This window comes from Penicillium angulare (genome assembly GCF_028827245.1).
Source record: "Penicillium angulare strain IBT 27051 chromosome Unknown utg000005l_segment0_segment0, whole genome shotgun sequence".
Taxonomy (NCBI): domain Eukaryota; kingdom Fungi; phylum Ascomycota; class Eurotiomycetes; order Eurotiales; family Aspergillaceae; genus Penicillium; species Penicillium angulare.
Genome location: NW_026623164.1, coordinates 1,187,912 through 1,207,336, shown reverse-complemented (window position 1 = coordinate 1,207,336; position 19,425 = coordinate 1,187,912). Strand labels below are relative to the sequence as shown.

General features: G+C 46.4%; 7 protein-coding genes across 7 annotated transcripts; 3 read left to right on the top strand and 4 right to left on the bottom strand.

Moving 5' to 3' along the window:
• Positions 1-245: 245 nt before the first annotated feature.
• On the bottom strand, positions 246-1,232 carry N7478_007842 (SDR family NAD(P)-dependent oxidoreductase; the record flags this gene model as incomplete). Its single annotated transcript, XM_056924056.1, has 2 exons — positions 246-436; positions 500-1,232. 2 exons carry the CDS (start codon positions 1,230-1,232, stop codon positions 246-248), a joined length of 924 nt encoding a protein of 307 aa, XP_056776782.1.
• Positions 1,233-1,610: 378 nt separating this feature from the next.
• Positions 1,611-2,534, bottom strand: N7478_007841 (NmrA/HSCARG family protein; the record flags this gene model as incomplete). Its single annotated transcript, XM_056924055.1, has 1 exon — positions 1,611-2,534. The coding sequence occupies one exon, from the start codon at positions 2,532-2,534 to the stop codon at positions 1,611-1,613; it is 924 nt and encodes a 307-aa protein (XP_056776781.1).
• Positions 2,535-2,929: 395 nt separating this feature from the next.
• N7478_007840 (Zn(II)2Cys6 transcription factor domain-containing protein) lies at positions 2,930-4,230 on the top strand (the record flags this gene model as incomplete). The annotated part of the gene is made up of 2 exons (XM_056924054.1): positions 2,930-3,479; positions 3,548-4,230. 2 exons carry the CDS (start codon positions 2,930-2,932, stop codon positions 4,228-4,230), a joined length of 1,233 nt encoding a protein of 410 aa, XP_056776780.1.
• A 1,421-nt stretch (positions 4,231-5,651) lies between these two features.
• On the top strand, positions 5,652-6,185 carry N7478_007839 (uncharacterized protein; the record flags this gene model as incomplete). The annotated part of the gene is made up of 3 exons (XM_056924053.1): positions 5,652-5,780; positions 5,840-6,073; positions 6,132-6,185. The coding sequence occupies 3 exons, from the start codon at positions 5,652-5,654 to the stop codon at positions 6,183-6,185; spliced, it is 417 nt and encodes a 138-aa protein (XP_056776779.1).
• Positions 6,186-9,276: 3,091 nt separating this feature from the next.
• Positions 9,277-10,021, bottom strand: N7478_007838 (uncharacterized protein; the record flags this gene model as incomplete). Its single annotated transcript, XM_056924052.1, has 2 exons — positions 9,277-9,711; positions 9,806-10,021. The coding sequence occupies 2 exons, from the start codon at positions 10,019-10,021 to the stop codon at positions 9,277-9,279; spliced, it is 651 nt and encodes a 216-aa protein (XP_056776778.1).
• Positions 10,022-10,707: 686 nt separating this feature from the next.
• Positions 10,708-11,280, top strand: N7478_007837 (uncharacterized protein; the record flags this gene model as incomplete). Its single annotated transcript, XM_056924051.1, has 1 exon — positions 10,708-11,280. One exon carries the CDS (start codon positions 10,708-10,710, stop codon positions 11,278-11,280), a length of 573 nt encoding a protein of 190 aa, XP_056776777.1.
• A 1,450-nt stretch (positions 11,281-12,730) lies between these two features.
• N7478_007836 (aminophospholipid-translocating P4-type ATPase DNF3) lies at positions 12,731-17,749 on the bottom strand (the record flags this gene model as incomplete). The annotated part of the gene is made up of 1 exon (XM_056924050.1): positions 12,731-17,749. One exon carries the CDS (start codon positions 17,747-17,749, stop codon positions 12,731-12,733), a length of 5,019 nt encoding a protein of 1,672 aa, XP_056776776.1.
• Positions 17,750-19,425: the final 1,676 nt, after the last annotated feature.

Below are 19,425 nucleotides of genomic sequence, written 5' to 3'. Positions count from 1 at the left end.
CGGGCCCTGGAAAAGTTCTTGGTGATTTTATCAAATTCAAAGCTAGTATGTACCTTACGGTTGGAATATGAAAGCCATTTGTAAGTGTCAAAGGTGCGCCAGAGAACATTTTACTAATTTGTTAGGTGCCAATTTGGCCGCTCTACGTACGCAGATCATATTGTAATCTCATAAAGCCGATCGTTTCATCATTGATGAATGTTGTGCCTCCCGAAGCCCAAAGCATTACCGAGTGACATCGTCCATCACTCTACGGCGATTCGAAACTTGAGAAGATCCTTCTCTTTTATCTCATCAAAACGAGATTCCAATTCTGAAACATCCCATTTGCAAGACAAAAAGCGACCCTTTAATATATCTCGTCGGATTTGAGGGGCATCAGGTTTGGATAGCCAAACACAAAAGGCCCCAACAAGATCCGGGCTATCGTTCAGCACTGCATTCTGTTAATTCACTCTGTTCACAATATATATCGCAAGAGAATTGGGAGATGACATACACTTCAATATCTCCTCAGGTAAATCCTTCACGAATCCACTTCTCATACCACCAGGGTGAACAGTAGCAGAAAATAGTCCCTGCCCACTATACTGCTCATTGATCATCTCGATCAACCTAGCCTGAGCCGCCTTGCTCACACAGTAAGAGGCATGGCCACTTGGGCCAGCAACAGTCGGAGCACCCATCGAATTGATAGTAATAAATGAATTAGCTCCTGAGTCCGTCGCCAATAATAAAGGCAGCAGATAATGCGCCACGAGAAATGGTCCAACGGTATTCACATCGAACGCATTTTGGATATCACTTGGTTTTTCCCGAACAACATCTGCGATTAACGGGCCAGAATATCCCGCATTCGCGACCACGGCATCGAGACGTCCCTCGAACTCTGAATTCGCTGTACCAACAAGAGACTTGACATCATCATCTGAAGCAATATTACATTGCACGATGACAACTTTTGTTTGTGGGTTGATTGAGCGCACCTCGCTGGCTGTCTCCTCGAGAGCTGAAACAGTCCGCGCGGCTAATATTATGCCAGATGCTCCAGCTCGTGCATATGCTCGGGCTAGACCACCACCTGCTGCTCCGTGGCCTCCAAGAATGCAGACCACATAAGGCGATGGAAGGTTGACAAGTGAAGGGTCAATGGCTGGGTAAGGCGTTGTATGAAGTGTTGGCACGAAGGTCCGGCATTGTTGTGCATTTAGCTGGCCTAGTGTAGGTGGCATTGTGAATTGCGGAAGAATTGAGTGAGTAGAGATTGTAGTTACTACTACTTATTTAAAGCATTATTTTTCTCATATGGAAAGATCTACCATTTTATGTGAGTTGGTTAGCATGATATCGGGGTTAACGGACTTAGATCGGAAACAACAACATGGACGCACAATATGTCACAATTAAACCTTAGAACTAGAAAAGCAGCCTAAATTGAGTGTTAATAGAGTTTGGTATAGAATATGCAAGATTGATACGGTTTGTTCCAAGTTTTTACAACTTAGCGCGCATCTTATATTTTGTTTTGAAACTGATGGACCCTAGAAGAGCATCACTATTGATAACAAGGAAATAGCATTGAAATTCGCATCGACTGTCCTTAGAATTATTTACATGTATGTCTGGTTCACTCTCTCCTTCTCTCGCTCCAGAAATTCAACAAAGGTTCCCAGCTTGATTCCCCACTTCTTCACTTCCTCCATATCGACAAACAATGACATGTCGCGCATCACCTTCTGCGGTCCTAGTAGTGGATTTTCTGGCAATTTTTCGAGTAGGTCTTCCTCTGAAAGGAAGGTAATTTGAATAGGTTCTCCAATAGATTGGGAGAGGTCGTTGATCAGGTCCTTGACATTGATCATCTGAGACACAGTGTTGATTTCCTGCTGATTGAACTTGACAGGGTCGATGATGGAAGCCGCGGCGAACTTGCCAATATCATTGGGATCAATCATAGGGAGAATTGTGTCTGGCAGAAACGCGGTCGTGAATTTCTTCGTTTGAACGAGTCCCTGGTACATATAAACCAATGGGCTTAGGAAATTCGACATGAAGTTTCCCGGTCGGAGGATGGTCCAATTCTCGAATCCGGCATTTTTGACTTCGTTTTCGATGGCTTGTTTACCACGAAGAAGCATTCCGACAATACTGGAAGGGTCCCAGTGAGTAAGTCGTTCCGGGTTGTTGGTGGCGAGGGCGCTAGTGTAGACGATGTGTTTGATACCGGCTTCTTTGGCTGCGGAGATAAGAGTTCTCGCTTGATTGAGCTCGCCAGTAGGGTTGCCGTGGTCGGGGCTTAGATTGAGGAAAATAGCTGTACAGTTGGTCATGGTCTTCTTCAAGGATTCTTTATCGTTGAAATCGCCCTCGGAGAGAAATATGCCTTTTGAAAGAAGACGCTTTGCTTGCGGAGAATTGATGTTTCGAGTGATGGATCTCACTTCAATTCCATGCTCGAGAAGGTTGTGGGCGACTGCATTTCCTTGAGTTCCGGTTGCACCACAAACGAAGACAATAGGCGAGACCGTGACCATGGTGGAAATCTTGTAAGGTGTGGAAAGTGGGTGGATATAAGATTGGAAAGATGCTTGATCTTATTCTAACCCTGAACACATGGTGGCTTAACAGATCCTTATATACCTTTTTCAGCCCAACTTTCGACTTGAAAATACGTGGAACAGTCACCTAAATAGCCCGAGTTGAGTCATTATTATATTATGACTGTGGAAATCCGTCTCAAGATCGCGGAGATCCGTATAGAGACTTCAGCTGTTCCATCCTTTGATTGGTCGCCATATCTTCCTAGACCCACTTCGCCATGCGGACTTCCGCACGCCATACCGTAATGAAGTGCTAGTCTGCGGGGTGGAGAAAACTTTCCAAATGTCCTCCCACCTTTAAATGGCATTGCTCCACTTGTTCAAAGGCCATGGCGTATGATACAACCCCTTTGCCCCGGCGGAAATCATGCGAAGTGTGCAAAAAGGGCAAGCGACGCTGTGACCTCGGTCTCCCCGCCTGCTCGCGATGTATCCACCGCAAAGTAGCGTGCGTCTACCCGTGGCGACAGCCACCAGCGTTTGAAGACTTGCATGAAACGCCTTCATCTATTAGCCACTATATCACCACCCAGCACAGTTTCAGCATGGGACCTGAAAACCAGGCCAATGATCCTTCTTTTCCCCAGCTGCCCTGCTCTCCGGCCTTAACCGAGCTAGTGGACTCACTTCTCGAGAACCACAATGACTGGGATCATTCTCTCCATGTGGTCCCTGATCGGCAAGCCAATGTCGGAGCCTACTTTGCACTTACTATTCCAAGAGCAAGACAACCAAGACCTCTTCCGGAAATAATTGCCACCAACCTTCAGTTTGCAATTGATATCCTGAAGGACACACCGAGGACAATGGTCCTTGAAAATCAAGCACCGTGGTGTCACCAAAAACTTTACCAAAATCATATGCCCAGGGCAATGCAAGGTATTTAATTTCCTTATTGTTTAATATAAATGCCCGATTATTTTTCGATGAAATCTAATCCATTACAGATGCGTTTGCATGTTGCTCTCTTTATATGTCCAAGAATGAGACCAATGCCCCAGTTATAATGGCCTTGTTCGATGCCAGAATAAAAGATATTATATCAAGTCCTGAACCCGATGAACTTCTTGATAAACTCGCCCGAGTTCACGCTCTTATCCTTTATCAAATTATGCGCCTATTCGATGGCGACATCCGCTCCCAAGCAACGGCAGATGCTCTTTTCGCATCCCTCAATTCTTCCGTCGTTTCTCTTCTATCTCATCTGCATCTACCACTATCATCAGACTCTCTCCAACCCCTACCGGTATCGATCGACTCTATCATCGCTTTCTGGAATTCTTGGGTTGTGCAGGAATCGGCTCGGAGAACGGTGCTGCTCGCCTTCCTTTTCATGCAAATATATAAAGTCCTACAAGGCAATGTCCCGTTACAATGCGATGGTAGACTTGGGTTAGAACATTCATGGTATCTTTCAGCACATCTCTGGAGCGCGCAGAGTGCTTTCGATTTCGCGGTGGCTTGGGCAGAGAAACCACATTTTGTTGTGCACAATCTGGACTTTTCCTGGGTCTTGACTAGTGCCCAGCCAGTGGACTTGGATCAATTTGGAAAAATGCTTTTGGTTATTTTGCTGGGGATCGATTCGACAAAGGCATGGTTCCATGGCAAAGGGGCTATATTCCCGTGATTAGTATATTGTATATAAACGAAGACCAAGTATAATGATGACAACGTTAATGCGTAGGTCTACGGGTCCCTTGTCCAATAACTGGAGACCAGACGAGGCTTTCAAAAGTCGACAACTGGCTTATAATTCCTTCAACGATTTTGAGAGACATGTCTCTACATACTATTCTAAAATGCGTGATATTAGCGAGCAATATTATGCCATAAGCAACACCCGGTAGGAACAAGGCGAAGGATTTCCAATATTGTATCCTCCCTTACTTGGATCAAAATGGCACCGTTACATTTCTTCGGTCGGCGTATATTATACGCCAGTTTTAATAAAAATCGTGTTTGAGACAAAGTTAGCTATTCATAGATAAAGATACATCGAAAGACTTGCTTCAATAGGTAGTGACCTGAGCCTTTAGTCATGTAGCGTTGCTATGGCGACTTCCCGGCGACCCTCGACTCGACCCGAGTAGGTTCAACAAGCAGCGATAATTGGATAGAATCCAAACGTCTCAGACACTGAATAATCCAGATGTCTATTAAAGGGTACTTAGTAGTCTACATTCTATTTTTCTCATCTCACCGCACGTCATCTTCCTATGAATCATCTTACCTCACAGCGACAAATTCGATATAATTGGTCTTTTTCAAAACGGTACTTGATTCTCTGCCGTGCCCAAAACATGACCAATGATCACCCGCGCTATATGTACGTTGGGTGAAGGCTTTTTATAAAATTCGAACGCTAATCCCCAGATCCAATGAAAGAAAGATATACAGTCAGGCATGGCGAAAAACTATGTAGACGTTAGCTGTGATGGACACCGCTAAAGTGACTGCGCCGAAGGCTTTTTTAGTTCCATGCTAAAAGCTACCCTGGCTCGTAAGGCGCATAACCCGATTCCCCCTCCACACAAAATGCGAAGTGGTGGCTATGTGGCTTAGGCCACCCGCCGCCCGTAAGCTTGACATCGAGTAAACGCGGTTATCTTTAGACCTCCCCAGATTAGTGGGCTGGATCTGATTCTAAAATTAATAAGAATAGGAAAATCTTACGATCCTAGCGTGGAGAATCAATTAATTGGAACAAAAGTGGCTCAGCGAGGACCCTGTATGGGGCTGATTGGAGAAACCGAGGGGTGAGATCTCCACAGTAAACTGGAAAACGGGACTTACATTGCATCTAACCGAGACATCGTACCAAGATTTGGGCGAATCACCACTGCTGACCATGGGTCTTTGAAACCTTCCTGCATTTGACCTGGGAAGGCCAGGTCCGGTTTCTGGGTACCTGAAGGAGGATAAAAGGGACAAGGCTTCGCCGTTTTTTCTCATCTATCATCACATTCAAACAATCATCTACAGTCTCGTTATATCTAGATATTCCGCTACAACCATTCTCATCTTCAATTTCAATCACCGCCCGACAATATGAAGTTCATTATCTCTCTCATTGCCCTCGCTGGAGTCGCTCTGGCCCAGAGCGCTGATATTGGCCTCCCCAAGGAAAACCAGAAGGTTATTGCTGGAGAGGATGTGGTTGTCCAGGTCCAGCGTCCTGTAAGTCAAGCTTAAACAGCATCTTTCTCCTTTAAACGCAATGCTAACTGAGTTCTCAGAACACTTTGACTGGATCCGAGGAAATCAACGTTTCCATTGGCTTCACCTCTTGCCCTAACGGTGGCTGCCCCCCTGCTGAGGAGGAGCTCGGCACCGTTGTATACAGCGGAAGCTTCACCCCCGAGTACCATGAAAGCCCTCTTCCACCATACGAGAACTTCACAGTCAAGGTTCCCTCCTCTTTCGCTCAGGGCAAGGCTCAAGTCAATGTCGCCCATTTCGCTCTTGTCGGCGTAAGTACCACTTTGCTCTATTCTACGGAATTACATGCATACTAAACATTCACCTTAGGCTTCAAATGTGCCTCTATTCGAGCCCCTCAACCAGACCATCATCGTCGCCTAAACATCGCTCTAAAACCTGTCATATGCACTCTTAGATTGTTCTTTTTGTATATCTTGTCTGCACTTTACTTTTGTCAATCCTTTGGAAATATAGTCGCGCATACATAAGACTCGTTATCGTTTTTACAAAATAATGACATACTACCTACCATTCATTCAATCTCGAAAAATTATATTTTTAGCGCTAGAAACGATCATCCAACGCCCTATAGTCCCTTCCAATCTGGGTCATTGGTCCCTCCTTGCCATAGATAAGATCATGGATGGGCACTGGAACCAACTTGCATTTTTCACGTTTCTGATTTGTCTCTTCTACAGAGTCCATTGCATCTTCAATGTCAAACATCTGATCGATAGAATTTCGTTCGCTCTGAAGAATAATTAGGAGAATTAGTATTATTCTCGTGCTCTACTATATCCACGTTAATCATGCATCCTAATTCCAAAAAGAAAACACAACATTGAGTAAAAACTGAGGATCTCGTATCCGTCCGCAGTGTCTATCACAAAGTGTGTTGTACCAGCCTAGTCTAGATAAGCTTGGGATATAGTTTCACAGAACCAGGGGCTCATCTTATTGGGAAAACAAACATATCCTCAGCATAGGCAGTGAGCTTCACGCCAACGGGCTCCCCATTGCTACCTATCTGTGGGTCTAGAGATGACTTGCCAAGGAGATATGTGGCAGTTCCGTGCAGAACTGTATACCCTTCGTGGGTTGTTAAGTGGCAGTGAGGAGTAGCTGCCAAAGATTCCTTTGCGATCTTCTAATGTCCTCCATTCTTCCATTCGCTTTGTTCAACAGCTGCACGGGCACCGTCTGGAGTTCGATCTATCAGGGCATTACGATACACCACTATCGGTAGCCTTGAGTTAGGTGAGCGTGCCGTTGGTGGGACGATGAATGTCTCTGGTGGTACCTGGTTTACTTGCGGCATATACTGGTGTCGGATAAAGGCTATATATAGCAAGATATGGGGTAGAGAAAGTTCAAGAGATAACTGGGACATGAAGCCGCTTCTATAGTATTTGGTTTGGCTAAGCGAGAGGGCATCGCCGGCAATTACCGCATTAATGAAGTTTGTGCGGGGTGATGACTGCCTCAATCAATTGTACCGAAATTGACCTGACCTGGAACTACGATAGACCCTAGTCTGGAGCGAATGTGGAGATCGGTTCTCGGGGGAGAATGATTCGGGCGTGGATTCCGGGGGTACCATCGGCTCCATACCCGATAGCCAACCAGAGTATGCTTTTAAGTCCGGAAGGCATTAATATAGATATATCTATAGATATCTTTAAAGTCAGTAATAAATAATACAGTTGCAGGTAATCTACGTCAATCTTTGAGGCTGGACAGTATGCTTTTGTAAACGAGAGGCTCGATTTGAATTCGACTTTTGACTTGATAGCAGCCATTTGGATCAAAAATTGGATAATTCCTTTTCTTGGAGGGTGAAAATGACTAGGCGAAAGTAGTTGTTATTGTTCTTGATTAAATTGAACAGGTTGAAGGTGTTGTGTGGAATGCAACCTATGATGGCAATGATGAGAACTCGACTAGTCCAGGTTCATTTTATGCTGCAGGAGGCTCCGTTACACATGAGACATTTCTCATGGAGCCTCTCGGGACAATTGGTCAACTAAATGCCTATACTGTAATTTGGAAGAAGGCAAAGTGAAGCATGAGAAAATGCTTGAGGGATTGCTAATTTCGAACTCATAAGGGTATCCCAATACAGTCGAATTTCATTTGTGAAGTAATATGACAATGAGCTTGGAAACGCCTGTGGAGCAAAATGGATACATTTACGTTAAGCCGAGTCTTGTAGGTTCCAAAAAACCAGGCCTCTCCAGTCAGCTCAAGTTCTACTAGAACTCTACCCGAATCATGATGAGGCTTGAAGAGCAGGATTGACTCGTGATAAACGGAGAACTCCGTGGACCCATAACTCAAGCGTATCTGTAGTAGCATAAATGGGTCTAAATTCATACTATTAAATGCGAAGTTGTGTATGCAGTACAAACGCATGCACTCCATATGGGGTGCAGCACGTCATAAGCCTAACTAACGCTCAGTTTGGGCGACATATTAGCTTTAAGTACGGGTGCTATAAAATTACTTGTTTCACCACACATGCGATCTCACAAAACAGGATCACGATCGTCCCACGCCTCTTTCATTATTGGAGCCAGCTCGCCCGCGCGTGGAGCCCTGAGGTTGCGTTATTTTTGACCCATTATGCATGGTCGGAACACCTGAGCCAAACTAAAGGAGGAAGGAGAACTAGATGTGCAGAAAGTGGGGGCATTGAATTAAGCCACAAAGAGGAGCAAACTGCCTCCCGTCGCGTAGGTATGGAGATTCTTCGAGCCCTCAAAACATCAAGTCAATTGAGTTGTCCTTCATGAATGTTGGATATCTTTTAAGAATTCAGTCTTGGTTCTTGTGACGCGAATAAACAACAATGAATGGAACAGGATCAAGCTGCAATCAAGCTGCAGATCGGGCCCAAGCCCCCTCTTTTCGGAGCAACCGACACGCGAACCCCACGAGCAGCCCCATCGAACCAAAATTTTGGCACCGATAGCCCGGAAAGTGACAATACGCGTACTGTAAGCTGGATGCTGGCATTGAACAGCGGGGAGAAAACTCAAGTAGCGGGTGTCTGTGCCTGTAGCCCCACTATGACAGCCAACCAGGAACCGATAAGCCTTAAGCAGCATAACTAATTACGATCTCCTGTTCGTAGGCAACACTAGTGCGATCGTTTCGAACACAAGAGATTTATTTGTGTGCATTTCTTGTTGCGATCGACTCCCTGTCACGTCACAATAGCTTCGGAAGGTTTTCGAACGCCTTGAGTTTGGGTTTATACTGCCAAGTTTGTCAATTCTCAGCTATTTGGACTCGACTTCTATACCGTTATGGGCGAAATAAGAGAGACTGTCTAATAGTATAAGTGGGTATTTATTGTACTTTTGTTCCCGGTTTTGCTCAGAGTCTTTTTCAACCCCCCCACTCTCGGCATTAATTAATATTCAAGCTGGAAAAAAAATTGAAGAATTGTAATTTTACATGATACAAACAATTAAGACTGCGCTGTCGTTCGCTTCAGCTGGATTTCCAGCCCCTTGGCCCCCGGCGGTAAATCAGCGCCGTCATCATTTCGGTCAAAATACAACCGCCAGACGTCGCTCCCATTGACGATCCCATGCTCTGCTGGGCCATGAACCTCATCCCCTGGCAATTGCACCGCCAACCACCCTTCCCATCCATTTAACGTCACATACTGCTCATCTTTTGTCCAGTCAAAAGGTCCACATACATGGCCCTCGGAATCGGGCCGACCACCCCACCGCATTTCATGTGTGTCCGCATCTAAAAACACCCAGCGAAGAGTAGGAGCTTCCTCTCCACTAATAGTCACCATGCCCGATGTATTATCCGGGGGAAAGTCCGGGTGTGTATAGAACCCCCCATTGAACGGGACCATCGTGGCGCTAGGTTTCTTGGTGATGTAGAGCTGAAAGAGTCGATACAAAAGCACAGTAATTAGTCCGTCTTTTTTCCGTTTCAAGCTGCTACTGGGGTCGTTTCTCATGCATGACAGAACTTACTTTGCCGTCCAGACCCACCTGGATCTGAGCATTTTGAATTTGTTGGCGCGATTCTGTGGTGCCCTGAGATAGGGAGCATGTCGCCACTAGGTGAGAGCGTTGCTTGCGAGCCGCGGCGCGACGACCCTCCTCTTGATCCCGATGCCCCTGAGTAGCTTCATTCAATCCGATCATGGTGGGTAACATGGTCGCCATCATGGCGATTCCGATAACCATGATGTAAGATAATGAAGGGGATACAGGGAGCCCCGTGCTAAGCGAGTATAAGTGGTAAGTGTCAGAAAAAAATTGTGGGCGCCCAGCGTATGTATAACAGCCCCAAATACAGAGCTTGTTTCCCGAGGTCTTCGACCGGTGGGGGGAGGGAAGTACAGCAGATTGGCACAAGGAGTGGATATGATCTAAGTGGGTTCTGTTTCCCACCAGACTCCACAACTTGCATCATCCTTTTTGCAAGCATACCAGTTCAGCCATTCCCATCAACAGAGCACGGATAATTGTGGTGAAATTGGTGCTGTGATGGAGTCCACTAATGCAGATCTCCTTGAGGAACCCACGTTCAGCTGTGACCCAAACACGGGCTGGGACGAGGTAGAAAACCTCCATTGCGTCGAATAAACAGCTGCCCTTCTCTACTTTGACCCATAGAATTACTCTTTTTTTCTTTCTCCTCTTCCTCAATTCCTCCTTGCGCTTGTTTTTCGCCGGGGTTATCTTATTTTCCCTGTATTTTCCACACCCGTCCCCGACTTCTCTTAACCACCAACCAACCTGCTCATTTCACTGAAATGTCTCTTAACACCAGGTATCTCTCTCAATTCCTTTTTTTTATCATCCCCCAAATTGATTCTGCCCTGGCCGCTTGGATTCTTTATTTTGCATATCATTTTCATCCTCCATCCATGTCCAAGAAATCCAGCAAGATCAAGAACAAGCCGAGACCACCGCCGGCCCCGGGGTCCAAGCGTGAGGATCTTACGACTGGTCAGAATGAGGGTCCATCTGAACAGAAAGACCCTTCTGAAGAACAGGATGCTCCTTCATCGGAGCTGAATGAACCTTCACCTGAACAGGCAGACCCTCTGTCTGAACAGAAGGATCCTTCATCTGAGCAAAATGATTCTCCGCCTGGGCCCGAGGAGCCTCCAGCCGAGCAGCCAGAGACCACAACTGAGGAGACAAATCCTCCACCGGAGCAGCAACCTGCTAACACTTCATCTCCGCCACCTAGTACCACCGATCTCCCCGAGGGCAACCGTCAGGCCAGAAATGATCCCGTCGGCGGTGCTGCCGACAAGGCCGGCGCAGTCGCTCAGGGTGCCCTTCCCAACGCTGGTCTCGAGCTCCCTGGTAACCCCCTGCAGGAGGATGAGAAGAGCAGCTTGAAGATCAAGATTCACCTTAACATCCACGCCAAGGTTCAACTGAACCTTGATGCTCAAATCTACGGTGATATTGTTATCGGTCTGCTGTAATGGATGTCTAGGTATGAATGAGCTTATCCTTTCCTTTTAATTTTTGAGCCATCATAATATTTTCTAACAGCCCATTCTCAGCATGAATCACCCTGGCTTGACAACCTTGGAAACTGCGTCTGCAAGAGCAGCCCTTCACGAATGTATTTAAACGATCGGAATATGCGGAAATATAACCATGAAAGCTTGGACAGTGTTGCTTTCAAGCACTTACAAGCCCTTCTGTTTTGAATATTTCCCCCGCTAAGCGCTATAGTCCCTCGTAAATATCGTAATCAACTGTGGTGCTTGTCACCAGGATCCCTGTCTGCTTGAGGCTGATCTCGGGCCGCCCCCTTCTCCGAACCTTGGTTGCATCCGGGCCGTTCCCTCCGGCTTCACCCCAACTTGGACTCCCTTCAATTTGTGATCATCCACGAGCTCAATAGGTGCTAGTAGGCGTGGTTAGCTATCGAGCCTATTGGGTAAGCTCGGGTATTTTGATTCAAGCTGGCTTGCTTTGCAATTTCTTACACCAGCTTCATGACCCTTCGTGATCCTCTTTCTCCTAACTTCCAACTTCCCATGGGATTTAAGCTTAAACCTACTGCACTGATTTTGACTCGGTATTCTCTGAGGCAGAATTCTGTTTCTGGGTCAAAACTTATTCCACAATCAAGCTACATACAGGGAATGACCATAATCCAGACACTTCTAAGTTTAGTTTTATAACCTTACCTACCTGATTTTTCTGGGAGGAGTAGGAAACGAATTAAAAGAAGGAGTAGAAAGAGAATTAGAAAAAGGATTAAAAAGAGCGTAAGGAAGAGGAGTAGGGGGACGAGTAGGTATTTAGCCAAGTATTGTGTATTGGACTTAAGATGTTCAAACCTTCCAAGGTTATTTTCCTACTACTAGTAGTTACTAATCCCCAAGCCCTGAGGATTGGAATAATATTGAAATGCTACTAATCTACTTCGAATGTTCAAGTTACAGACTAGATAGTAGAGCACATGTGCATGAAAGTACATATCTGCTTCCAGTAATCTCCACTATATACTACTCAAAGACAAAACAGTATTCTAGAATAGCCATGAATTGAGACTGGGGAATCTAAAAAATTAAAATAACAAGCCGAAAACATATATATATATAGCGGAATTCAGATTTCCAACCGAGTCGGGGTATCTAAGTCTATAAGACTGTGCAGAAAAACAGAAAAACAGAAAAGAAAAGAAAAACACCAGCGCCTTTTAGGCCGTTAGACCCTGAGATATAGGGAGTGGGCATGAAGATGAAGATATGATATATAGACGGGAGGTAGGAAAGGAAAGCAGAGGAAAGGAAAGGAAACAAATCAAACGCTCGCTGTGGGAATAGGTAAAGGAGAGAAAAGAAAAAAAAGGAAACAAATCAAAACCATGCACTGTACATGATGTATACACAAAACACCCCATCATATTCCAGAAACTCATTTCAGTTGGCCCTTTCGAATAGCACCGAAGCCCTTACTGAATAGTTCGTGGATCTCATGAGAGCGGCGCGGAGCACAAGACTCCGAAGGAGAAACAGGTCCAAGACCAGCACCAAGATCATGCTCCTGTGGAACAGCAAGATGACCCTGATTCTTCCCAGTGGTGCTATTACTAGCCACTTGACTAGCACTAGCACTAGCATCTGAGCCAAAGTATCCATCCATTTCGATTTCCTTCGTCTCAGGCTTCTCATTCTCAGTCATAGTCATGACACGAGGACGAGAAAGAAGTTCCTGAACATGACGCTCACGAGCATCCAAATCAGCAGCTTCAATCTCACGATCACGTTCAAGCTCAAAGCTAGATTTCTTGTTTCCTCTATCCCAGCCCTGCTGAAGTTCAGAAGCAGCTGCTTCTTCGAAACGTTTGCGGATTTCAAGATCTTGTTCGTATTCTTGGAAGATGTCGACGTCTGTAGGGAAGAAGAGGGCACGAAGTGTGCTAACTGTCATTTCGAACATGAGGACCGCCACGGCGGAGATGAGGAGAACGGCCCAGAAGAGGAGGTTGTGGCCGACGTGGTGGAGGAAGTTGCTGGGGACATCGTAGACTCCCTTTCCGGAACTCATTTTGTATTGTTTGGAGAGAATCATGTTCCAGAGGAACCAGCCGCCGATTGAGATGATCATTACGGCTAGGTTGAGGTATGTCTTGTTGTGGACTTCTGTGGCTTGGAGTTTGATGTTGATGACGATTACACAGGCAGTGAAGGTTAGGAGACCCAATGCGAACAGATCGATGTCACTTATGTTGATTTGGATCATGCCGAAGAGGCTGAACATGGTGAAGAAGATAATGACCGCTTCACAGGTAGCCATGAAAGACCAGCCGAGCCATAATCGGATATTGAACCCGCCGTTGCGTTGGCCTTTCGTATAAAGTTCCGGAACAGCTAGTAGTGTCGATGCTGCGAGGTCTTTGGTGAAGATACCCAGGAATATAACGGGGAGAGAAGTAAATAGCGTATTGAACATACTCAAACTCCAGGACTCATACAAACTGGTTCCGGTATAACCGTTCCAATGCTGGTACAGCGCTTGAGTCAAGTAGAAAAGCATTTCCTTCCAAAAGGTACCAAGGGTATATTTGCATGCGCGCATGTAATTCCACCGACCATGAACCAGAAGAAGCTTCTGTAGGAAACGGAACTGCCCGATAGAATAGTCTGAGATACGAGCAGCTTGAAGACCCTCTTTACCAGCGATACCAATACCTACATGCGCTTCTTGAATCATAGCGATGTCATTGGCACCATCTCCAATGGCAAGAGTAATCGCATCATCAAGATGGGTACGAATAGTCTTGACAAGGAAGGCTTTCTGTTTGGGACTGGCACGGCAGCAAATCACGGAGTCGACACGAATAGCCAATTGGAAGAAGCGTTTCCGCATGACTTCGCTCTCTTCAATAGTTGCCAATGTTTGACCATCAACAACGACCACGGAATGAGCGACACGACCGCGAACAAGCTCACTGGTCAAATCAATAATCAACTGCTCGACATTGCCATTTTCATGGTCTAGGATGGTCAACTTCGAATACTCCTTGACTAAGCGACATGCATGACCGATATTGATAGCAGTCTCACGCTTATCGCCAGTTAACATCCAAAGCTTGATGTTTGCACGTCGCAATTTGTCAATGGTCTCCGGAACACCCTTTTGTAATCTGTCCTCAATAGCAGTGGCTCCAGTCAACTCAAGCTGTTGCTCGATTTGCTCACCAACCTGCTCCATCTTCTCTTGTCGATCAACAATACTAGTGGAAGCATCATGGTAATCAGCCTTCCAGGACTTATAGGTTGCCTCGTCCAAGAACCGATGGCCATAAAGAAGAGTACGCAGTCCATCAGTAGCAAAGTCGTTGAGATGTTGGAAGCAGCGCTCAAATATAGCACTCTCATTAACCACAAGGGCCTCTTCAACGAGATCCTCATCTTCCTCGCCATTTGTCGAACTGCCGGAATCAGAAATCACAGTGGAGTGTCTTCCCATCTGTGCAGAAGGCCGGGGAGAGTAATACTCGCTATCAGCTTCGCGGTTAAGAATACCACCATCTGATTCACGATCGCGCAGCCAAACATCAATACTGGCACGAAGAGTCGAAGCATGTTGACCAGAGACAGATGAGCGACGACGATTGAAGCTGGGTCGACTGAAACTGCTCCGGACACCACTATCTTTCCGACTGGTATGCTGACTATTACGACGAATAATCTGGTTGGCTTCGGCAGCCTTGCGCTTGCTAACACGTTGTTCGATCTCCATCGACTTCTCATGCGCTAGGTCAGCACGTTTGAGCAGACGCATCAACGAGGTATCGGCACCCTTGCAGAAGAGACAGAGTCGCTGATCAGGCATACGAACAACGACAGACATACGCTTCCGCGCACTTGAGAACTCAATAACATCCAAGACCTCAAAGGTCTCCTCATTTGCAGCCTCATCAGGACCATTGGGATATGTCCGAATAGTCAAGGTATTAGGTTGTCGATCCATAACCAGATATCCCAGTTCCTTAGCGGCCATAACCAACGCAAGTTCATCGGGTGAAGCAGCCTGGAAAGTAAATTCACCATTCTCATCCTCTTCGGGGATACAAGCATGACAGAGAGCCATAGCGAGGATAAACAACTTAGCCTTGCGAGCAAAGATAGTATACGGCTTGCGCTGGATATACTCGATCATCTCCGTAGTCCGGTGAGGGGTAGAGCGACGCAAAACATCTCCAGCAGACACGTTGGAGGGACGGGGCATACGAGCCTCAGAGACATTAGACTTCCGTCCCATAGCCTTCTTGCCCTTGACATTTCGCTTCTTGTGAATGAGCTTCTCACCCTCACGGGCAGCTTCTTCCTGTAGATCCGAATCATGTAACCAGGCTGTTCCGGCAACGCTCATCTTACGGAAACGCATGGAGTTGTTGGTAAGAGTACCGGTCTTGTCGGAAAATATGTAGCTCACTTGACCCAGTTCTTCGTTGATTGTCGACGTGTGAGCTTCCAGTGGTGTATTAGTCTCGGGATCGTACATGTCGATGTCGTTGAGCAGAAACATTTGCACAACCTTGACAATCTCCATACTGACATAGAGCGAGATGGGAATCATAGTATTGAACATGATAATGAATGAAGTAAAAATAGGACCAATGGATACACTAGCATCTTTCAGATACCATGAGTGGCTTTCGACATCCTGGGACCAGTATTTGTAGGCGACTGTGCATGCAACAGACATGATTATAACGATGAGCACAATGAGAATGACAACTCTGTTGACCTTGGCCTGCAAAGCTGGCTTCTTGATTCGAGGGTTTTTGTTGGCGTTCATGCGAATCTTGCACTCTTCACCCGTATAAATAACCAGACCAATAGCCTGATCAGTGTTTCGCAAGATACTTCCACGGTAAACGATCTCGTTATTGGTCAAGGGCAGTTTTTCCTCCTGGTTAACAATGACATGGCCGTCGAATTTGTAAAGATCTAGGTTCGGGTCCTCCACAACGAAATGCAGCGAATGACGAGCGATATCTTCCTCTGTTGAACACACCTTAGCAACAGGTTGACAAGGCGCCTTATTCTTCAAGTTTGTCTCTCCATCAAGCGCCATAGTCTCGATATAAGCCACACCATTGGGTCCATTAGCATGAAGTAAAGCGAGATCAGCAGGAATTGGCTCATCGCGCTTAAGTTTGATAACGTCTCCAACTTGAATATCCGACCACTTAATCTCAATCCATTCATAAGAGTGCGATCCGGGCATATTCTCATGGATAGGCGTTTCAGAAGACCTCAGCACCAACGCAACGCGATTATTCTCCTCTTTGTCCATGCGATATCGGCGCCAATCATCGAATCCTTCCTTTCCCATTGAGATACCAACGAAGATAAGAAGCGGAACAATAGTCGTATAAGTACCCGTCGTACTCAGTCCAGGAATCATTTGAAGAATAGCGACAATTAAGAAGTAAAAATTGGCCAGCTTAGTGAACTGCGCGAAGAACTGGCGAGGAAAGAAACTCCAAAAGCTGTATCGGCTCGAGCGAATCCAATTCTGAATATAAGGCTTTCCGGTCCGCTCATCGAGAAACGTATCCACATCCGACGGCTTCAAATCAATATGGCGACCATTTTCTGTTGGAGGAATTTCCTTAATGCGCAAGATCGCATTTCGAACCCGGAGCAAGTAAGCCTCGACACGAGCTGAAATCACCGCCATCTCCACCTTCTTGCTTGACCATCCATCCTGCGCGACGGAGTAATATTCCTTCAGACCGCGATCCGAAGGTTCAGACGAAAGGTATGTCGAGGTAGCTTCTTTGGTATCTGGTTCTGCGGGCGCGGTGGGCGCGAAAGCCAATTCATTCTTCTCTTCGACGGGACTAGGCAGTTTAGGCGCAGGAGCAGAAGCAGGCCCATCATGTTGATTTGAACTCGTGGCATCTGTCTTCTCGTTCACTTCGCCCGTACCCGAATCATCTTGCTCCGAGCCCGAGAGGATATTCTTATTGAAGAGCGATCGACGTAGGGAATACCCACGATTGCGCGACCGAGACCGACCGGTGGATTCAGGACTCTGGGGAGACGTTGGGGAGAGGGTGGCACCGGGGCTAGGACTCGTGCTGGTAGTACTGTTTGTATTCGCTGTCGCATTCGCATTAGGGGAGAGGGGAGAGGTCGGTGAACGGAGCGCAGGCCGAACACTGGGAGGCGCCAGCGCCGTGTCGATAGTCAGTCCGCGGGAGCTGGGACGTCGGTCGGAATTTGTATTTGAGACATTGCGCTGTTCTTCTGCGGAGGGGGCGTTGAAGTCCGTCGAGAATCGCACCTGTTGTTGGGAGGAGCGGCGACCGGAGTCGGACATGGTCCGCGATGAAACGAGGGAAGGTCGTCGCACGACATCCTGGGATTGGCGAGAGTCATTTTCGCCATTTGTAGGCTCATCGTGGTTGGACATGGCTGGAATGCGAGATCGTGCCTGCGCGGGATCTGGGGTAGATCACTGTTTCCAATTGCCCGATCGATCTCTCCGAAGTTAAATTCTCTTTTCTCTTTTGCGTCCTTCTCTTCCTTTGCGTCGTCAAGGAGCGTATATCGAATGGTGAGATATTTTCGTCTGGTTTTCTCAGGACTCTTTAAAAAGCGACCGAGCGAAAGAACGAACCCGGCATTCTCTGATCGTCTCTCTTGAGTCCTTTAAATTCAAGTTCGAGCTCGATTTCGAATTCGAATTCGAATTCACCGGGATATAAAGAAAGTCGTAGGTGTTAACTGCAGTAAACAACAGAACAGAAATTAACGAGGGGCAGAGTCGAAGGGAGAAGGTTTATTGATCCCATGAGAGAAAAGGGAGAAGAGAAAACAGCAAGAAGGCGACGTACAGCACGGATGCGGCAACCCAAGCCAAAAGCGGGTTCAGGCCACACACTAATTTACTACGAATCAGACCAGACAAAATAAAGCATAATAAGAAAGAATGGAGCAGTTCAATTCCAGACAAATCAGATGTAGGACCGTTCAGCCATTCCCATCAACATCTGGACCAAGTGGATCCTAACGCGCAAACGCTTGGATGTTGGTTGCATCGTCGCCATGTGCGGAGGATACACAGCCACCTGTTCAACGTGACGGAATTAGATCTGACTGTTCTCCAGTTGGAGTCTCTGGAATAAACTCCCCCGCAACCATGGGTGGCCTTGTTTCAGAAAATTCATTGGTACTTGCCTCTTACATTTATCCACAAGGCTAACCAACGGTTTACTCAAAAAGGATTGATCCACGTCTGTCTATGTGGTGGCAAGAGAATGACATTTCGAGGCTGTGAACTCATACACCTGAGATGTTTAAGGTACTTGTGGACCAAGGAAGATATTTAGACCACAAATAGCAAGCCAGGAAATTAGTCAAGAACCATGTCCCTCTATACAAATATCGATGCTCCTGTGCAAATACAGCATCGCCGACTATGAGGAAGAGGAAGGTGACGACGCTGGTTAGAATGCAGAGCCCGAGAAGGCGTGTTTTCTTAATGGGACTGGTTCTTGGATTTCCCGGATTCTCATTCCGATTCTCCATGACTATATTACAGTGGAAATATTAGAATTTAGGTAGAAGAAAAGAGAAGAAAATAACCGCCGGCTTATTAGACTCACCAATGACAAGGGTGTTGAAGTTGACAAGTTACATACAAGACGCCTCGCAAATACTGTACCAAATGTAGTATACGGTGTAGCCCCCACGCGACTTCTATTTCGGTATGCATATGCAAAGTACATGTACGGCGTACCTACACTGGTATCTGCATCTATCTGTATCTTGTGGCTATGTAATGAATTACTAGGTTGCCTATTATCATCCATGGATATGGAAACCTACACAGATATTGGTGTGACAGCCATACGAACATACTTCCATAATTACTCCCTTGTCCTCATGACCATGTGGCATGTTCCAAGATTTTGTTGGTCAAAGTGCTGATCGTTCATTTGTTGAGACTGCCCAGGTGTCGGGGCACTACACTAACAATGGAAAAGGCTAGAGTCGCGATTTAGTGCAGGGACTAGTGCTCCGCGCGGGACACAATCTCAAACAAAGATTCGTTTACAGGGGAAATCAAGGAGTACAGTGCCGATA